At 46.7% G+C, this 20829-nt stretch overlaps 1 protein-coding gene across 11 annotated transcripts in view; it reads right to left on the reverse strand.

The window, feature by feature from the left end:
- Positions 1-20829, reverse strand: part of LOC126108737 (putative sodium-dependent multivitamin transporter) — a 745960-nt gene that overhangs the window by 399257 nt on the left and 325874 nt on the right. For all 11 annotated transcript variants that reach the window (XM_049914083.1, XM_049914081.1, XM_049914077.1 and 8 more), the window contains exons 3-6: positions 18175-18396; positions 9979-10203; positions 2683-2798; positions 76-195 (exon numbers count right to left, since the gene is read on the reverse strand). In XM_049914083.1, coding sequence (XP_049770040.1) covers positions 76-195; positions 2683-2798; positions 9979-10203; positions 18175-18396 — 683 coding nt within the window. The remainder of the gene's footprint in view (positions 1-75; positions 196-2682; positions 2799-9978; positions 10204-18174; positions 18397-20829) is intronic.

Genomic DNA, 20829 nt, shown 5'->3' on the forward strand with positions numbered 1-20829 from the left:
AAGCATTTTTAGTGACAGGATATTTCTGGATCGTGCAACATACCGTGCCCTCCAGCTGGGACACTTGCCACTTACCTGGTAGAGAGCAGCCTCTGAACCTGCGTCTGGTTGACGGCATACAGGCACAGGTAGGTGAAGCCGCCACCAATGATGAGTGACCACCACGTATGGCGCACCGTGGGGTCAGCAGAAATGCTGAAAAACATGTCCCACCATTAACAGTAATGACGATAGACGACTGACACTATGAGATGTGAAGATAAATCCACAGTGAATGAATTATTACATCAAGATTTTTCGTTACTGTCCACTGTCACATTTGTCTTCACAGTGGTATCCCGTTTCATTTATCAGGGTGTCCAGCAGTTCTCGAAAGACAAAGTTTCCTGGGTTTTCCACGCCACTTTTCATTGATTTTGTGTGGTCCAACAGCAAAAACTGCACACTGACCAGTAGAGCACTGCAAAGCGGCAACAAGAAGGCTTCGAGCCACATGCAAATGGAAAGAGCAGGTAGAGCCACACCTCCAGGAAAACAGAGTTCAGCGCCCCCCTGTCACCGCTAACTCAACCGACTACCTATCGCTGGTGAGATTCAGTTCAGTCACAGACTTCAAGAGTGTCACTGGCGTCCCATTATACGAGGTGTGATAATCAAGTAATGAGACTGATTTTCTTTGCAAGATGTGGCAACCCTGCTGGCTTGCGTAGGCATTTATTTGAAGAATAACTAAAATCCGAAGGCATCTTTTGGCTTGTCATGAGTCCTTATTACATCTTCATTAAACTATTGTACACTTACTTGTAATAAGGAATGTCAATTGTTTTATCACTTTGATTTGTGCAGTTGAACACTGAGCACTCTTTATTCATGTTTAATTTATATTTCGCTAAACAAACTGCAGAGAAAATTAAATGTTTTACAAAATAAAGCAGTTCACTTTCCACATTTCCAACAATAGACTGGCTCCAGAGTGAGAGCACTTGCCCATGAAAGGCAAAGGTCCCGAGTTCAAGTCTCAACCCGGCACACAGTTTTAATATGGCAGCAAGTTTTAATAGACTGGCCCCTCTCAATGTTTTCACCATTGTGGAATTGGCAGCTGAGTTAATATTGCTTGCCTCAAAAACCCCTGTGTTAGCCACACTATGAAATTGAAATTGTTTGCTGTGAATCATTAGTAGCTTTGGCTCTTTGTAGTAAAGGCTCAATTTGATCCAAATGCCTTTATAAATTTTAAAAAAAGCTGTTGTTGTTGTTGTTGTTGTTGTTGTTGTTGTCATTGTGGTCTTCAGTCCTGAGACTGGTTTGATGCAGCTCTCCACGCTACTCTATCCTGTGCAAGCTTCTTCATCTCCCAGTACCTACTGCAGCCTACATTCTTCTGAATCTGCTTAGTGTATTCATCTCTTGCTCTCCCTCTACAATTTTGACCATCCACGCTGCCCTCCAGTACTAATTTGGTGATCCCTTGATGCCTCAGAACATGTCCTACCAACCGATCCCTTCTTCTTCTCAAGTTGTGCCACAAACTCCTCTTCTCCCCAATTCTATTCAATACCTCCTCATTAGTTGTGTGATCTACCCATCTAATCTTCAGCATTCTCCTGTAGCACCACATTTCGAAAGCTTCTATTCTCTTCTAGTCCAAACCATTTATCGTCCATGCTTCACTTCCGTACATGGCTACACTCCATACAAATACTTTCAGAAACGACTTCCTGACACTTAAATCTATACTCGGTGTTAACAAATTTGTCTTCTTCAGAAACGCTTTCCTTGCCATTACCAGTCTACATTTTATATCCTCTCTACTTCGACCATCATCAGTTATTTTGCTCCCCAAATAGCAAAACTCCTTTACTACTTTAAGCGTCTCATTTCCTAATCTAATTCCCTCAGCATCACCCGATTTAATTCGACTACATTCCATTATCCTCGTTTCGCTTTTGTTGATGTTCAACTTTTATATCCTCCTTTCAAGACACAGTTCATTTCGTTCAACTGCTCTTCCAAGTCCTTTGGTGTCTCTGACAAAATTACAATGTCATCGGCGAACCTCAAAGATTTTATTTCTTCTCCATGGATTTTAATACCTACTCCGAATTTTTCTGTAACAAAGTAAGATTGCATAAATGGTCTCTAGCATGGAAACCATGCATTTCCGGACATAAGTGCACTAGACTTTTTTGTTCCGTATCTTTTCATTGCTCAATCCCTAGAGTTTGTACACCCTGTGTGTGCGTGCGTGTGTGTGTGTGTGTGTGTGTGTGTGTGTGTGTGTGTGTGTGTGTTTGTGTGTGTGTGTGTATGTGTGTGATAAAATACAGACAACATTAACAGAAAGAAAACCAATCCCCATTCCTTACACACATGCTGTTGTACCATGAAGAAGAACAACCCAAGACCAAAAGTTGAGGTACTTTATTAATGTCTTCAAAGCTGTGTGCCTATGGACTGTTCAGTTCTTTCTGAACGGAGTGAGTGGTTGTCTTTACTTTTACTAACTTGAAAACTGATTTGAAGATGTTTATGTTTGAACACACAAGAAAATTTGAAAAAGGAGGAAAAATGTTCTTGTTTGTTCTTCCATAATCAACAACAAAGTGCTACTTTTTAAAATGTGTTCAAGCAGAACAGAGACACAAGAGTGAAGTTAGTAAGCAATGGCTGGCAACACACCTGGAGAAGTCTGCACGGCCCCCAGTGGTGGCTATCTCCCACACCTTGTCGAAGCCTCCTGCATCAATGGAACCTTTAATACTGACCAGGAACACTGCTGCGAACATTAATAGAGACTGAGAACAGAAAAATTCCGGTCATCCAAACAATCCTACTGGAGCAGGTGGTGGAGGAGGGGCTGGTGAGGGGGTGGTGGAATGGGAAGAGAACAAGGCTGTAGCAGAAGGGTTCACAAGTCATACGGACCACACACGTCGTTAGTAATGGACAAAAGAGGGGTCGAAGGACATCTTTGACAGGATTCCTGGGAAAGGAAGACATAAGGAACAGCAACAACACAATTGGAAAGAGAGTCTAGGGGTCGAAGGACATCTTTGACAGGATTCCTGGGAAAGGAAGACATAAGGAACAGCAACAACACAATCGGAAAGAGAGTCTACATCCATACTCAGCAAATGTGAGTCATAGGATGGTGATGGGAAATTGTGGTCTCACAATCATTCGTAACTACCATTCATAAATGTGTTATCAGAAGAACAAGTGTCGTCAAGTTGCTGTAAGTGCTGGAACATCATGCACGCACATATAATGTAGCAGGCTAACTATTGTAGGCTGCAACCTAGGTGCCAACTCCAAAAGCAATTTTGAAAGAATTCTGTCTTTGTTTTAATGTCATTGTGTGGTTTCTCTTGTAAGAACGACCATTGGCACCCGATTACGTTTTTATTTTGGCATGTATATATGAAGATGGTATCTGTTTTTTCGGACATGTCAGTGACCATGCAGCTCGTTAGAATGAAATTACAATGAAATGAATTCCCTTAGCTGTATACAGACGCTCATGTAAGTCAACGGGGACAGTTGAAAATGCGTCCCCTGACCAGGACTCGAACCTGGGATCTCCTGCTTACATGGCAGACGCTCTATCCATGTGAGCCACCAAGGACACAGAGGATAGTGCCACTGCAGGGACTTATCTCTGGCACGCCACCCATGAGACCCACATTCGCAACTTATTGTCCCGCACCATATTCATAGTGCCCCTGCCCATCATACTCATTACTCGCGGCTTTCCGAAAGAACAAATGCCATCTTCATATATAGAAGGTGGTCCAATGATCGTGACTGGGCCAAATATCTCACGAAATAAGCGTCAAATAAAAAAACTACAAAGAACGAAACTCGTCTAGTTTGAAGGGGGAAACCAGATAGCGCTATGGTTGGCCCACTAGATGGCGCTGCCATAGGTCAAACGGATATCGACTTCGGTTTTTTTTTTTGTGTGTAATGGGAACCCCCACTTTTTATTACCTATTCGTGTAGTACGTAAAGAAATATGAATGTTTTAGTTGGAGCACATTTTTCGCTTTGTGATAGATGGCGCTGTAATAGTCACAAACATATGGCTCGCAATTTTAGACCAACAGTTGGTAATAGGTACGTTTTTCAAATTAAAATACAGAACGTAGGTACGTTTGAACATTTTATTTCCGTTGTTCGAATGTGATACATTTCTGAGAACGCTTGCTGTTACAGCCCGATTACCTGTAAATACCACATTAATGCAATAAATGCTCAAAATGATGTCCGTCACCCTCAATGCATTTGGCAATACGTGTAACGACATTCCTCTCAACAGCGAGTAGTTCGCCTTCCGTAATGTTCGCACATGGATTGACAATTCGCTCACACATGTTGTCAGGCGTTATCGGTGGATCACGATAGCAAATACCCTTCAACTTCCCCACAGAAAGAAATTCGGGGACGTCAGATCCGATGAACGTGCAGGCCACGGTATGGTGCTTCGACGACCAATCCACCTGTCACGAAATATGATATTCAGTACCGCTACAACCGCACCGAGCTATGTGCCGGACATCAATCATGTAGGAAGTACATTGCCTTTCTGTGATGCAGTGAAACATCGTGTAGTACCATCGGTGGAACATTACGTAGGAAATCAGCATACATTGCACCATTTAGATTGCCATCGATAAAATGCGGGCCAATCATCCTTCCTCCCAAAACGCCGCACCATACATTAACCCGCCAAGGTCGCTTATGTTCCACTTGTCGCAGCCATCGTGGATTTTCCGTTGCCCAACAGTGCATATTATGCCGGTTTACGTTACCGCTGTTGGTGAATGACTCTTCGTCGCTAAATAGAACGCGTGCAAAAAATCTGTCATCGTCCCGTAATTTCTCTTGTGCTCTGTGGCAGAACTGTACACGACGTTCAAAGTCGTTGCCATGCAATTCCTGGTGCATAGAAATATGGTACGGGTGCAATCGACGTTGATGTAGCATTCTCAACACCAACGATTTTGAGATTCACGATTCTCGCGCAATTTGTCTGCTACTGATGAGCGGATTAGCCCCGACAGCAGCTAAACTTCTACTTTGGCATCATCATTTGTTGCAGGTCGTGGTTGACGTTTCACATGTGGCTGGACACTTCCTGTTTCCTTAAATAACGTAACTATCCGGCGAACGGTCCGGAGCCTTGGATGATGTCGTCCAGGATACCGAGCAGCATACATAGCACACGCCCGTTTTGCATTTTGATCACAATAGCCATACATCAACACGATATCGTCCTTGGTAAACGGTCCATTTTAACACGGGTAATGTATCACGTAGCAAATAACGTCCGCACTGGCGGAATGTTACGTGATACCACGTACTTACACGTTTGTGACTATTATAGCGCCATCTATCACAAAGAGAAAAAAGTGGTCCAACTAAAACATTCATATTTCTTTACGTACTACACGAATATGTAATAAAAAATGGGGGTTCCTATTTCAAAAAACGCAGTTGATATCTGTTTGACCTATGGCAGCGCCATCTAGCGGGCAAACCATAGCGCCATCTGGTTTCCCCCTTCAAGCTAAACAAGTTTCGTTCTTTGTAGTTTTTTTATTTGACGCTTATTTCGTGAGATATTTGGCCCGGTCACGATCAATGGACCACCCTGAATATAGTTAAGGCTCACCGGCCATTTGACCATCTTCTGTGTGGATGCACAAACAGTGCGAAATCTTACGGGAATCGGCGGTAAAGCCGCGAGTAATGAGTGTAATGGTCAGGGGCACTGCGAATATAGTGCGGGACAATAAGTTGCGAATGTGGGTCCCACGGGCCCCTATCACTACACGGGATCTCATTGATACACTCCGCACAAAACGCACCACCGCTCCTGGTCACGATCGTGCCACCTACCGTCACCTTCGTGAAGCTCCTGTCTCTTTCCTCTCCACCCTGGCCAGGGTCTACAATGTAGTCCTGTCCACCGGTTACTACCCCGACCTGTGGAAAACCTCCCGTATCCTGATGTTCCTTAAAACTGGCAAACCGCCGTCCGCCGTCTCCTCCTACCGTCCCATCAGCCTTACCTCGGTCTTCAGCAAGGTCCTGGAATCTATCCTCACCCGCCGCATCCACCAGCATCTCCGCCAGCACCGCCTCCTTCCCGTTACCCAGGGTGGCTTTCGGCCGTCCTTCTCTTCTGACGACCTTCTCCTTCACCTCACTCATCTCCTTTCTGAACAGCTTAATTCCCGTCGCTCCGCAATCTTCCTCTCCCTGGACCTCGAACGTGCATATGACCGCGTATGGCATTCCGGTCTCCTCTTCAAGCTCCAAACCTTCGCCCTTCCCATTAACTACGTCCGTCTGATTGGTTCCTTTCTCTCCCGCCGTCCTTCCTACGTCACCATCCATAACACAGATTCCTACACCTTTTTCCCCTCTGCCGGTGTGCCCCAAGGCTCCGTCCTCTCCCCCCTTCTGTACCTTTTGTACACGGCGGACATGCCGCCGCCGTCATCCCCCGTCCACCTTCTCCAGTTTGCCGATGACACCGCCTTCCTTGCCCTTGCCCCCACCCTACAGCGCTCCCAACACCTTCTCCAATCCCATCTTGACCGGTTCACCGCTTGGTGCAACCAGTGGTTGCTCAAGGTCAATCCCTCCAAAACCCAGGCGATCATTGTAGGCAAAACCACCCCTTCCTTCCGCCTCCTTGATTTCTATCTCACCATCTATGGCCGTCCTATCGCCCTCACTCCCACCCTCGAGTACCTTGGCGTCACCCTCGACCGTCGCCTCTCCTGGACTCCCCACCTCCGGACAACCCAAGCCAAGGCACACGCCTGACTCAGTCTCCTCAAGCTCCTCTCCGGCCGTACGTGGGGTCTGGACCCCTCCACCATCCTCCACACCTATAAGTCCCTCATCCGCCCTATCCTTTGTTATGCCCATCCGGCTTGGATCTCCGCCCCCCCCCCTACCTTTTACAAATCCCTCCAAATCCTTGAACGCCATGCTCTCCGCCTGGCCTATCGCATCCGTCTCCCCTCCCCCACGCGGCTCCTGTATGATCTCATCCCCTTCCCCACCTCCTCCTTTTCCTTGAAAGGATCCGGATCCTGTACACCTCCCGCAAACTCGATCTTCCTCACCCGCTCGTCTCCCCGATCCTCTTCCACCCCCGCGCGCTGCCGCGCCTGTATTCCCACGTCCCACCCGGTCTCCATCTCTCCGCCCTCCTTACCCTCTCCCAAGGTGGCTTCCGCCAGCTCCCCCTCCCTGATGGTGTCCTCGTCCCCTCCATCAACCCCTCCTATCAACTTTGACCCTGCCTCACCCCCCACCTCCCGTGTCGTTTCCTTTCGGCACCCTCCCTCCCTTCTCTTCCCTTGCCTTCTCTTTCCTTTTACCCTGTCCCCTCCCTCCACCCCCCTTCCCCCGGGCTTCCCCTCCCCTTCCTCTCACCCCCCTCTCTCCCCTGCCTGTGGCATCTCTGCTCTCCCCTCTCGCTCTCCCACTCCCCCCCCTCCTCCTCCTGTTTTGGCAGGTCCCCGGACTCGCACACGCATAGTGAACATTCGCGCGCCAGAGATCACCGCCATCAGTGTTTCGTGTGTGCCGTCGTGTTTAGTGTTCAGTGTTCACCGTCACACTCCCTCGTTCACCAGTGCCATCATCATCTTCAGTGTTTGTGCGTCGTCTCATCAGTTAGCAGTGTGGATTATCGACGAGTGTGAACGGCTCCGTGTTTGTCTCTATGTGTCTCCTGTTTTATTGCCCACCGTTCTGTCACTTATGTGTCTTCTCACTGTTTTTGCTCCTTGTATCTTCTATGGCTGAAGAGCAGCGTAGTGTGCTGCTGACAGCATGCCTGTTAACTGGCTTTAAATTAACAATAAAGAAAAAAAAAAGGTCCCACGGGAGGCGTGACAGAGATAAGTTCCTGCAGTCACACTACCTTCTGTGTTCTCGGTGGCTCGGATGGTTAGCCGGCCGGGTAGCTTAGCGTGTTCGGTCAGAGAGCCGGTTGGCCTCTGTAATAAAAAAACTGAGTGGAAGGATCAAACACCGAACTTGAAGACGATGTCTTGCGACGTCCGCAACGACCAAACACAACGGAAAAAAAAATGGATAGTGTGTCTGCCATCTTATCGGGATATCCCGGGTTCGAGTCCAGGTCACGGCACACATTTTCCACTGTCCCTGTTGCCTTATATCAACGCCTGTATGCGGATAAGGGTATTCATTTCATTGTTATTTCATTTTGACATGTGCCATTTATAAAACATTTATGTTACTACGATGGTGGGATGAAGATGGTCGCTTGACAAACTCTTTAGTGGTTTCATGATGCAATTCTTCAAACATGTATTTTGGCTTTTGTCGTTTCATTGCCATGCCACAGGTGTGGAGCACGTTCGTGAGTGAGGAAACAACTTACATGAGAGAGTTAAACAGTGTTTCCTTAATGAAGCTAGCAGTCTCATTTACACTACTGGCCATTAAAATTGCTACACCAAGACGAACTGCAGATGATAAACGGGTATTCATCGGAGAAATATAGTATACTACAACTGACATGTGATTAGATTTTCACGCAATTTGGGCGCATAGATCCTGAGAAATCGTAATAACGGCCTCGATACGCCTGGGCATTGAGTCAAACAGGGCTCGGATGGCGTGTACAGGTACAGCTGCCCATGCAGCTTCAACACGGTACCACAGTTCATCAACAGTAGTGACTGGCGTATTGTGACGAGCCAGTTGCTCGGCCACCATTGACCAGACGTTTTCAGTTGCTGAGAGATCTCGAGAATGTGCTGGCCAGGGCAGCAGTCGAACATTTTCTGTATCCAGAAAGGCCCGTACAGGACCTGCAACATGCGATCGTGCATTATCCTGCTGAAATGTAGGGTTTCGCAGGGATCGAATGAACGGTAGAGCCACGGGTCGTAACACATCTGAAATGTAACGTCCACTGTTCAAAGTGCCGTCAATGCGAACAAGAGGTGACCGGGACGTGTAACCAATGGCACCCCATACCATCACGCCGGGTGATACGCCAGTATGGCGATGACGAATACACGCTTCCAATGTACGTTCACCGCGATGTCGTCAAACGCGGATGCGACCATCACGATGCTGTAAACAGAACCTGCAGTCATTCGAAAAAAATGACGTTTTGCCATAAGTGCACCCAGGTTCGTCGTCGAGTAGACCATCGCAGACGCTCCTGTCTGTGATGCAGCGTCAAGGGTAACTGCAGCCGTGGTCTCCGAGCTGATAGTCCGTGCTGCTGCAAACTTCGTCGAACTGTTCGTGCAGATGGTTGTCGTCTTGCAAACGTCCCTATCTGTTGACTCAGGGATCGAGACGTGGCTGCACGATCCGTTACAGCCTTGCGGATAAGATGCCTGTCATCTCGACTGCTAGTGATACGAGGCCGTCGGGATCCAGCACGGCGTTCCGTATTACCCTCCTGAACCCACCGATTCCGTATTCTGCTAACAGTCATTGGATCTCGTACAACGCGAGCAACAATGTCGCGATACGATAAACCGCAATCGCGATAGGCTAGAATCCGACCTTTATGAAAGTCGGAAACGTGATGGTACGCATTTCTCCTCCTTACACGAGGCATCACAACAACGTTTCACCAGGCAACGCCGGTCAACTGCTGTTTGTGTATGAGAAATCGGCTGGAAACTTTCCTCGTGTCAGCACGTTGTAGGTGTCGCCAGCGGCGCCAACCTTGTGTGAATACTCTGAGAAGCCAATCATTTTCATCTCACAGCGCCTTCTTCAGTTTCGCGTCTGTAGGACGTCATCTCGGTGGTGTTGCAATTTTAATGGCCAGTAGTGTATTTTACGTGGACAGGCAGGAGCTGCAGCGTGTGTGTCAGGGGCAGGCGGCCGGGCAAGGAGAGGAAGTGGGTGGGACAGGGCGTCAGCTGGCGAGCAGCCGCCAGGGGGACAGAGACTCACCTGGAAGACGTCGGTGACGACGACGGCCTTCATGCCGCCGATGGTGGAGTAGAAGGTGCAGATGAGCCCCACGGCCAGGATGGAGGCGTTCTCGTCCAGGCCTGTGGTGGCGCGGATGGCGAGCGCGGGCGCGTACAGCACTATGCCCATGTAGAGCACCATCTGCAGCGAGAAGGCGATGCTGGCGCACAGCCGCGCCGCCACGCCGAAGCGCATCTCCAGGTACTGCAAAAGCCGAGCGCCGGCCACGGCTGTCAACACGCTCGTGCTCGTACGCACGCCACAGCCGACAAAGGCGTTCGCGGTCAGAAGCACAAAATGGAAGTTCTGCTTCAAATTAGGGAAACAAGTGACAGAAATTCATCGAATACCTACGCAGGTCTGCAGTATCGAAGCAGGGGGTAAAATGTACAGTCGTGGACAAAACGAGGGAGACCCCTCGCCTTTTCGTTATGCTGATCCGCACAGCTCTAAAGTCTGCTACGCAGTATAACAGGCAAGGTGACGAAGTGCTACCAACATAATACTCAAGTTCACTCACATGGAGACGGCACGACCGTGGGGTCGGGGATTTGTCCTAAATTGTGTGAGGTGAAACACGACCCCTAACATCTCACGTGGCTACAGCCGGCAGAAGTGGCCGCGCGGTTCTGGCGCTGCAGTCTGGAACCGCGAGACCGCTACGGTCGCAGGTTCGAATCCTGCCTCGGGCATGGATGTGTGTGATGTACTTAGGTTAGTTAGGTCTAACTAGTTCTAAGTTCTAGGGGACCAATGACCTCAGCAGTTGAGTCCCATAGTGCTCAGAGGCATTTGAACCATTTGAGCCATCTCACGTGGTTAAAATAGTAGGACGCACTACTCGGAAAATCCCGAAAAAAATCGATCCAAAGTTTCTCAGATGCCTTATGAGTATAAAATATTAGTCCATTGCCAAACCGCTGTCTAGCCTACACGAAGAAACGAGATACAATTTTATCTTTGAAAAACAAATATGATCAAGTGACGAACATCACTATCTGGTTTAGACTTGGATTTTTTCTAAAATGCCAAGGAACCTGTAATTAATTTTAATTTTTTTATTACTTTTAAATGTCAGTTGAAAATTATGTACTACTGTGGAATGTTAAGTCTAATAAATTGGAAAAAAAACGTCGTTGGAGCTCGGACACTTACGCCGGAGGTCTCGGGTTCGATTCCTCCTCCGGTACCGTTTTTTTCTTCTCTTGCTTGCAAAGTTGCAGCGCATTGTTACAGGAGAATCGTGAAATTAATTCCCGGGAAGATTGTATAAAAATTCATTCTATAATTCACCATCAGTTATCGTCACCAATATCCCGAGACATGATTCAATATGCCGGGTTTGCCTCAAAATTATCAGAAACTCAAAACATTTTCGTAAATGTTAATGGGGCATGTTTTTGCACAGATTTATTGCAAACGCCCTGTGATTGTAAAAAATCCGTTTCATGTGCTGCGCAAGATGTTGCAAAAATTATTGCTTTGTTTGTTTTTACGATAATTACCACTGCGGTTCTTGTTTATAATTATTATTTATATAAAAATAATTGAATGTTTCCCAATCGACTTTGTTATTCTGATTAAAACCCCAATGTTGCTCCTCATCTACTTTACAACGAAAAATGGAAACGCACCGCCATGAACTGTGTTGTTGGACAAAAAGAAAATACTTTTTATTCAGTAATGTAACTAATTTGTTAAAGATAATGTAGGTTTGGGAAGCTTCCTGAATAATTGGTGGAATAACCAAAGAAAATGAAACAGAACAGAAAAAATTGTGCTGGAGGAGGAATCGAACCCGAGACCTCTGGCGTAACACTCCGCGCCCTAAACATCCAGGCCACACGGCGGCTGGTCAGTGGGCGAACATTTTATGTTCGTAAGGCACCTAAAATACTTTCGATCGATTTTTCCCGGGATTTTCCGGGTAGTGCGTCCAAATATTTTAACCACGCGAGGTGTTAGGGGTCCTCTTTCACCACACAAAATTTCGGACAAATCCCCGACCCCACGGTCGTGCCGTCTCCTTGTCAGCTGATTGCTGAGATAGCTAGCACTGGAGAAACAGCATCCTCTGCCACCACTTCGTGGGAAACGAAATACCTCAAGTACAAGCCAACGTGTTGTATTTGCATATATGTGACTACGACTTGTATCTAAAGCGTGGTTATGGATAGTACGTATGCTCAGATTGCGAATCTAACATCACGAGTAAAGACAAGGGGAAATGAATTAAGCGTCCAACCTCTTCCGTAACATCAAATATATTTCAGTTATTCTTTTTTAAATGAACTGCGCAGAAAATCATTCACCAGAAGTGAGTAACTTTTTAGTAACACCAGATGATATTAACAGCTTGCCGGCGCGGGTTAGCCGTGCGCTCAACGGCGTCATATCGCGGACCGACTTGCTCCTTGCGCCGTCAGTTCGAATCCTTCCCCGGGCATGGATATCTGTTATGTTGTTGTTGTTGTTGTTGTTGTTGTTGTCTTCAGTCCTCAGACTGGTTTGATGCAGCTCTCCATGCTACTCTATCCTGTGCAAGCTGCTTCATCTCCCGGTACCTATTGTAGTCTACATCCTTCTGAATCTGCTTAGTGTATTTATCTCTTGGTCTCCCTCTACGATTTTTACACTCCACGCTGCCCGCCTATACTAAACTGGTGATCCCTCGATGCCTCAGAACATGTCCTACCAACCGATCCCTTCTTCTGGTCGAGTTGTGCCACAAGCTCCTCTTCTCCCCAATTCTGTCCAAAACCGCCTCATTAGTTATGTGATCTACCCATATAATCTTCAGCATTCTTCTGTAGCACCACATTTTGAAAGCTTCTATTCTCTTCTAGTCCAAACCATTTATCGTCCACGTTTCACTTCCACACACGGCTACACTCCATACAAATATTTTCAGAAACGACTCCCTGACACTTAAATCTATACTCGACGTTAACAAATTTCTCTTCTTCAGAAACGCTTTCCTTGCCATTGCCAGTCTACATTTTATATCTTCTCTACTTCGACCATCATCAGTTATTTTGCTCCCCAAATAGCAAAACTCCTTTACTACTTTAAGTGTCTCATTTCCTAATCTAATTCCCTCAGCATCGCCCGACCTAATTCTACTACATTCCATTATCCTCGTTTTGCTTTTGTTGATGTTCATCTTATATCCTCCTTTCAAGACACCATCCATTCTGTTCAACTGCTCTTCCAGGTCCTTTGCTGTGTCTGGCAGAATTACAAAGTCATCGGCAAACCTCAAAGATTATTTATTCTCCACAGATTTTAGCTCCTACTGTTAATTTTTCTTTTGTTTCCTTTACTGCTTCCACAATATGCAGATTGAATAAAATAGGGGATAGGCTACAACCATGTTCCATTCCCTTCTCAACCTTCCATATCGTGCCGCTCGACTCATATAACTGCCATGAATACATATGTAATGTATAAAGGGGAAAGTTGTTACCAAAAATCTCCAAATGATGATGATGTATTTACATCAGATTTTTTCACTATACACTGCTGAACATTCAACGGAAATGGACATAAAGGGGGGGGGGAGGAATGTGGAGACGGACGGACGTACACACACACACACACACACACACACACACACACACACACACACACACACACACAGAGAGAGAGAGAGAGAGAGAGAGAGAGAGAGAGAGAGATGGGGAGGAGGAAAAAGTATGGACTTTACTAAACATAGAAGGGGAGCAGAAGAAGATGGACAGGGGTGGGATGAAGTTATGGGGGGTGGGGAGTGGATGGAGGAGGAGGTGTTGACAGATGTGAAAATTACCAAACTATCAGTTTAATAGGTCACAGCTGCAAAACACTAAAGCGAATTCTTTACAGACGAATGGAAAAACTGATAGAAGCAGACCTTGGGGAAGATCAGTTTGGATTCCGTAGAAATATTGGAACATGTGGGGCAATACTGATCCTACGACTTATCTTAGAAGCTAGATTAAGGAAAGGCAAACCTACGTTTCTAGCATTTTTAGACTTAGAGAAAGCTTTTGACAATATTGACACACTTTCAAATTCTGTAGGTGGCAGGGGTAAAATACAGGGAACGAAAAGCTATTTACCATTTGTACAGAAACCAGATGGCAGTTATAAGAGTCGAGGGACATGAAAGGGAAGCATTGGTTGGGAAGGGAGTGAGACAGGGTTGTAGCCTCTCCCCGATGTTATTCAATCTGTATATTGAGCAAGCAGTAAAGAAAACAAAACAAAAGTTCGGAGTAGGTATTAAAATCCATGGAGAAGAAATAAAAACTTTGAGGTTCGCCAATGACATTGTAATTCTGTCAGAGACAGCAAAGGACTTGGAAGAGCAGTTGAACGGAATGGATAGTGTCTTGAAAGGAGGATACAAGATGAACATCAACAAAAGCAAAACGAGGATAATGGAATGTAGTCGAGTTAACTTGAGTGATGCTGAGGGAATTAGATTAGGAAATGACACGCTTAAAGTAGTAAAGGAGTTTTGCTATTTGGGGAGCAAAATAACTGATGATGGTCGAAGTAGAGAGGATATAAAATGTAGACTGGCAATGGCAAGGAAAGCGTTTCTGAAGAAGGGAAATTTGTTAACATAGAGTATCGATTTAAGTGTCAGGAAGACGTTTCTGAAAGTATTTGTAGGGAGTGTAGCCATGTATGGAAGTGAGCAAACAGCAGTCTCTTCTGCTTGTGTTCTTCAGTGATCTTCTGTGCACAGGTCATGGGTACACATGGAGGTCACTTTTAAGAATGCGTTGAACAGAGCGTCTGGATATTCTTAGTTGCACTGCTGCCTTTCTACACGATTTCCCGGGAGTTCTCTGTACAGCAACTACACTCTTGGAAATTGAAATAAGAACACCATGAATTCATTGTCCCAGGAAGGGGAAACTTTATTGACACATTCCTGGGGTCAGATACATCACATGATCACACTGACAGAACCACAGGCACATAGACACAGGCAACAGAGCATGCACAATGTCGGCACTAGTACAGTGTATATCCACCTTTCGCAGCAATGCAGGCTGCTATTCTCCCATGGAGACGATCGTAGAGATGCTGGATGTAGTCCTGTGGAACGGCTTGCCATGCCATTTCCCCCTGGCGCCTCAGTTGGACCAGCATTCGTGCTGGACGTGCAGACCGCGTGAGACGACGCTTCATCCAGTCCCAAACATGCTCAATGGGGGACAGATCCGGAGATCTTGCTGGCCAGGGTAGTTGACTTACACCTTCTAGAGCATGTTGGGTGGCACGGGATACATGCGGACGTCCATTGTCCTGTTGGAACAGCAAGTTCCCTTGCCGGTCTAGGAATGGTAGAACGATGGGTTCGATGACGGTTTGGATGTACCGTGCACTATTCAGTGTCCCCTCGACGATCACCAGCGGTGTACGGCCAGTGTAGGAGATCGCTCCCCACACCATGATGCCGGGTGTTGGCCCTGTGTGCCTCGGTCGTATGCAGTCCTGATTGTGGCGCTCACCTGCACGGCGCCAAACACTCATACGACCATCATTGGCACCAAGGCAGAAGCGACTCTCATCGCTGAAGACGACACGTCTCCATTCGTCCCTCCATTCACGCCTGTCGCGACACCACTGGAGGCGGGCTGCACGATGTTGGGGCGTGAGCGGAAGACGGCCTAACGGTGTGCGGGACCGAAGCCCAGCTTCATGGAGACGGTTGCGAATGGTCCTCGCCGATACCCCAGGAGCAACAGTGTCCCTAATTTGCTGGGAAGTGGCGGTGCGGTCCCCTACGGCACTGCGTAGGATCCTACGGTCTTGGCGTGCATCCGTGCGTCGCTGCGGTCCGGTCCCAGGTCGACGGGCACGTGCACCTTCCGCCGACCACTGGCGACAACATCGATGTACTGTGGAGACCTCACGCCCCACGTGTTGAGCAATTCGGCGGTACGTCCACCCGGCCTCCCGCATGCCCACTATACGCCCTCGCTCAAAGTCCGTCAACTGCACATACGGTTCACGTCCACGCTGTCGCGGCATGCTACCAGTGTTAAAGACTGCGATGGAGCTCCGTGTGCCACGGCAAACTGGCTGACACTGACGGCGGCGGTGCACAAATGCTGCGCAGCTAGCGCCATTCGACGGCCAACACCGCGGTTCGTGGTGTGTCCGCTGTGCCGTGCGTGTGATCATTGCTTGTACAGTCCTCTCGCAGTGTCCGGAGCAAGTATGGTGGGTCTGACACACCGGTGTCAATGTGTTCTTTTTTCCATTTCCAGGAGTGTAGTACCGCTTCAATATTCTCCGGTGAACAAACAGGCTCACGCCGAGGTCGCTTCGCTTCCAATACTGTTCCTTCCTGTACAAATTTATCGTACAACCTGTGGATGGTCTTCTTGCAAGGGACCCATCGTCTGTTAAACTGCTGTCGAAAACACCTCTGAGTCGCAACAAGACATTTCGTTTCACGAAAAAGTAACACAATTGCCGATCGTTGCTGTGTCGTCAGTCTTCCATTGTCAGCCATTGCTGCTTACTAGTCTCCTAGCGGCAGTATCGTGAATTACACGTCATTCCGTAATTCATTTGTTTTTCCAAGCTCTGCTGGTACTGCTGTAGAGATCCCAGCGGGATATCTATTGTGCGTCGTAAATCGTGAAAGAAACAATTGGTAACACATTTCGTGCGCCACCCTGTATCAAATTTTTTCAGCTATTACTTTTCAAGAAACCAGGTAAGCATTGCATAATGGCCAGAACACCGGCCATCAGCACAGGTACTTAGCGAGCAGTAGGGGAGAGTGGGGCAGTCTGAACCACGGGGCACAATGAATCACGTAGCATAATTTCAGTATAAGGTGGTCAATTATTTTTTCCTCTGTGCATATGTTGTCAGTACTGCTCTACCAACTGACACTTGTTTTCTGCAGTATCTAGTTCTCGCCATTAGTGTTGTAGTGGTGATATGTTAGTTTCGCGACAGTGAAATAATTGTTGGGGACATAGATTGAATTTTGTTCACTCCTTTGTCACCAAATTTTAGACAAAGTAAGTCGTTGTAGCAATATCAATACTGTATTTTAATGATATAGATCTTCAAATATTAACAATGTTCATACATAACCTCACATCAGTTTTGTTTGAAATATGTACTGTTGGGGCACATTGAACCAAGCTCTCCCAGGGCACAATGAGCCATGGTTCGTTGTGCCCCAGGAATCTTTTAAGTGTCCAATACAAGCACTCTGTCTTTGTTTCCTTAGCATGGGTAAAACATATGTGTAGGAATTTAAGGCTTTTAAATCACAGACGTTCAGCAGTCCTGTTTTGTATTATCAGGTTTGAAGATGATTCTTTCATACTGCAGGAGGACGAACAGAGGTAAAACTGACCATTACGTTATGCAAGAAGCTGTACGCGATGTTCTTAATAAGGGCATGGCAGTTCACCAAGCAGCTAAATCTCATTTAATACCTTACCCAACTCTTCATTGATATGTTCAAGGCATTAAATGTGGTTCCAGAGAAAGATTGACACCAAACTATGACAATTGTAAGGTATTTTCTGTGGAGCAGGAGAAAGAATTAGGTAAAGGATGAAGCTTTTGTTCCAGATAGCAACATACTTTATGTGCTCCCACGACCTGCTACTGATGGTGTGACAAAGAGACAAAAATCATATTTCAAATCTGGAATCAGCTTCAAGTCCACTGATGTTCGGTAATTGCAAAATAAATAACATGATTGTGTGCCTACAGATGTAATTATATGATTCACACATGGAATATATGTACACATTATGTTTTAAGTATATTTACACTTACTTTGTATTCTAAATAGGTTCTTTCAATGAACCTGTTTAAAGTGGTTCATTGTACCCCACATGTGGGGCACAATGAACCATTTACCAAATTTTCTTCAAAGGCCTGCTGCTAAAAAACAATTAATGACAATGCAATCATATATGGCCATTTGCTACTTGAATGATTGAACTGTAACATCTGTAAATCACAACTCTGTAATAAAATTATTGGATGAGTAACATGGAGAAATATTTTTTATGGTTCAATGTGCCCCACTCTCCCCTACAGCCGAAACAAAATGTACAGAATGTAGAGAGCACGTCCGTAGCAGTGAAAGGATTAATGGCGGGCACTGTACACGTGGGTGGAGAGCTGAATGGTTACCTGGTAGGCGCTGGCAGCCTGAAGGCGGAAGAAGACGGGCAGGAAGAGGTAGGCAGCCACAGGGGTGACCAGCCCGTAGCCCAGGTTGATGACGATGAACTGCGCGCCGTACACGAAGTTCTCGGAGCTGACGCCGAGCAGCGTGATGGCCGACATGAAGCTGGCCATCAGCGAGAAGGCGACGGGCCCCGCCCCCAAGCTGCGGTCGCCCAGCAGGTACTCCTGCGCACACACACCGCCGCCAGAGGCTCACAACATGGAGATAGTCAGAGGTACAGTACTATCAGCTGCCACAGGCTAATGGGGCCCGCAGATCCCTAGCTGGAGGGAGCTTTCTTCCTCGGCTCAAATGGGACTGACCATTATGGGACTTAAACATCAACATACATATTCCGCAGTCACCATACGGTGCGTGGCGGAGGGTACCTCGTACCACAACTAAAAGGGTTGTTTTTTAAGTAAGGGCCGTTTTTATTTTTAAAAAAAGATACGAACACTTTTGTAAAAAAAACTTTTATTTTCTGATTCTACACACTTTTACCTTTTTTTCTACATAGTTGCCTTGTTTATTTAAGCACTTGCCATACCGTACAACTAAGTTTTTGATTCCCTCTTCAAAGAATTCGGCAGCCTGCTCCGACAGCCAAGAGTTCACGGCCGCTTTCACTTCATCGTCGTCATTGAAGCGCTGCCCGCCAAGATGGTGTTTCAGGTACCGGAAAAGGTGAAAATCGCAAGGAGCAAGGTCGGGGCTGTATGGTGCAGGGTCCAAAACTTCCCAGCCAAAAGAATGAATCAAATCCCGAGTCTTTTGAGAGGTGTGAGGCCTAGCGTTATCGTGCAGGAGCAAAACTCCTTTTGTCAGCATGCCGCGCCTTTTGTTTTGAATTGCTCTGCGGAGCTTCTTTAGAGTTGCACAGTAGGCATCTGAGTCGATTGTCGTTCCTCGTGGCGTAAAGTCCACTAGCAAAACACCGCGCCGGTCCCAGAACACAGTTGCCATAATCTTGCGCTTTGACAGATCTGTTTGGCTTTGACCTTGACGGGTAACGTTGTGTGTCGCCATTCCATCGATTGTCGCTTACTTTCGGGAGTGATACGGGACACCCACGTTTCATATCCAGTGACAATTTGACTCGACATGTCATCCCCTTCTTCCTCGTAACGAATCAAAAAGTCCAATGAAGTGGGAAATCTCTTCCCTTTGTGGTCCTCTGTGAGGAGTCTGGGTACCCACCGAGAACACAGTTTCTCAAAGTTTAGGTTTTCAGACACAATTTTGTACAAAACCGATCTCGAAACTTGTGGAAATTCCAAAGAAAGAGTGGAAATTGTGAATCTTCTGTCCTCAAGTATCTTTGTTTCGACTGCAGCCACCAAATCATCAGTCATCACAGAGGGGCGGCCTGAGCGTTCTTCGTCACGGACGTTTTGACGGCCATTTTTAAACTCTCTAACCCACTGACGCACTTTACCTTCACTCATTGCATGTGAGCCATAAACTTCTGTCAACTGACGATGAATTTCTGCAGCCGATAGGCTTCTCGCGGTCAAAAAACGTATCACTGACCGTATCTCCCACGCGGCGGGCGATCCAATAATCGTAAACATTATAAAGTAGCACAGCGATGCGTACACGTCAGCTACAGAGCTGCAACTTGCATCAGTGTGAGCAGGAAGGATGCCGGCAAGTGGCGCGGTGGCTTGTTGCGGCGTCCGCGCGAACTACGGGACTATACGCGCGAACGGCTCTTACTAAAAAAAAACAACTCTCGTAGCATCTTCTCTCCCTGTTCCACTCCCAAACAGAACGAGGGAAAAATAACTGCCTATATGCCTCTGTACGAGCACTATTCTCTCTTATCTTATCTTTGTGGTCTTTCCGCGAAATATAAGTTGACAGCAGTAAAATTGTACTGCAGTCAGCCTCAAATGCTGGTTCTCTAAATTTCCTCAGTAGCGATTCACCATAAGAACGCCTCCTTTCCTCTAGAGACTCCCATCTGAGTTCCTGAAGCATTTCTGTAACACTCACGTGATGATCAAACCTACCAGTAACAAATCTAGCAACCCGCCTCTGAATTGCTGCTATGTCCTCCCTCAATCCGACCTGATAGGGATCCCAAACGCTCGAGCAGTACTCGAGAATAGGTCGTATTAGTATTTTATAAGCGATCTCCTTCACAGATGAACCACATCTTCCCAAAATTCTACCAATGAAACGAAGACGACTATCCGCCTTCCCCACAACTGCCATAACATGCGCCGGCCGCGGTGGTCTAGTGGTTCTGGCGCTGCAGTCCGGAACCGCGGGACTGCTACGGTCGCAGGTTCGAATCCTGCCTCGGGCATGGGTGTGTGTGGTGTCCTTAGGTTAGTTAGGTTTAAGTAGTTCTAAGTTCTAGGGGACTTATGACCTAAGATGTTGAGTCCCATAGTGCTCAGAGCCATTTGAACCATTTTTTGAACCATAACATGCTTGTCCCACTTCATATCGCTGTGCAATGTTACGCCCAAATATCTAATCGACGTGACTGTGTCAAGCGCTTCACTACTAATGGAGTATTCAAACATTACGGGATTCTTTTTCCCATTCATCTGCATTAACTTACATTTACCTATATTTAGAGTTAGCTGCCATTCTTTACACCAATT

Source organism: Schistocerca cancellata, chromosome 11 (genome assembly GCF_023864275.1).
Source record: "Schistocerca cancellata isolate TAMUIC-IGC-003103 chromosome 11, iqSchCanc2.1, whole genome shotgun sequence".
Classification (NCBI taxonomy): Eukaryota; Metazoa; Arthropoda; class Insecta; order Orthoptera; family Acrididae; genus Schistocerca; species Schistocerca cancellata.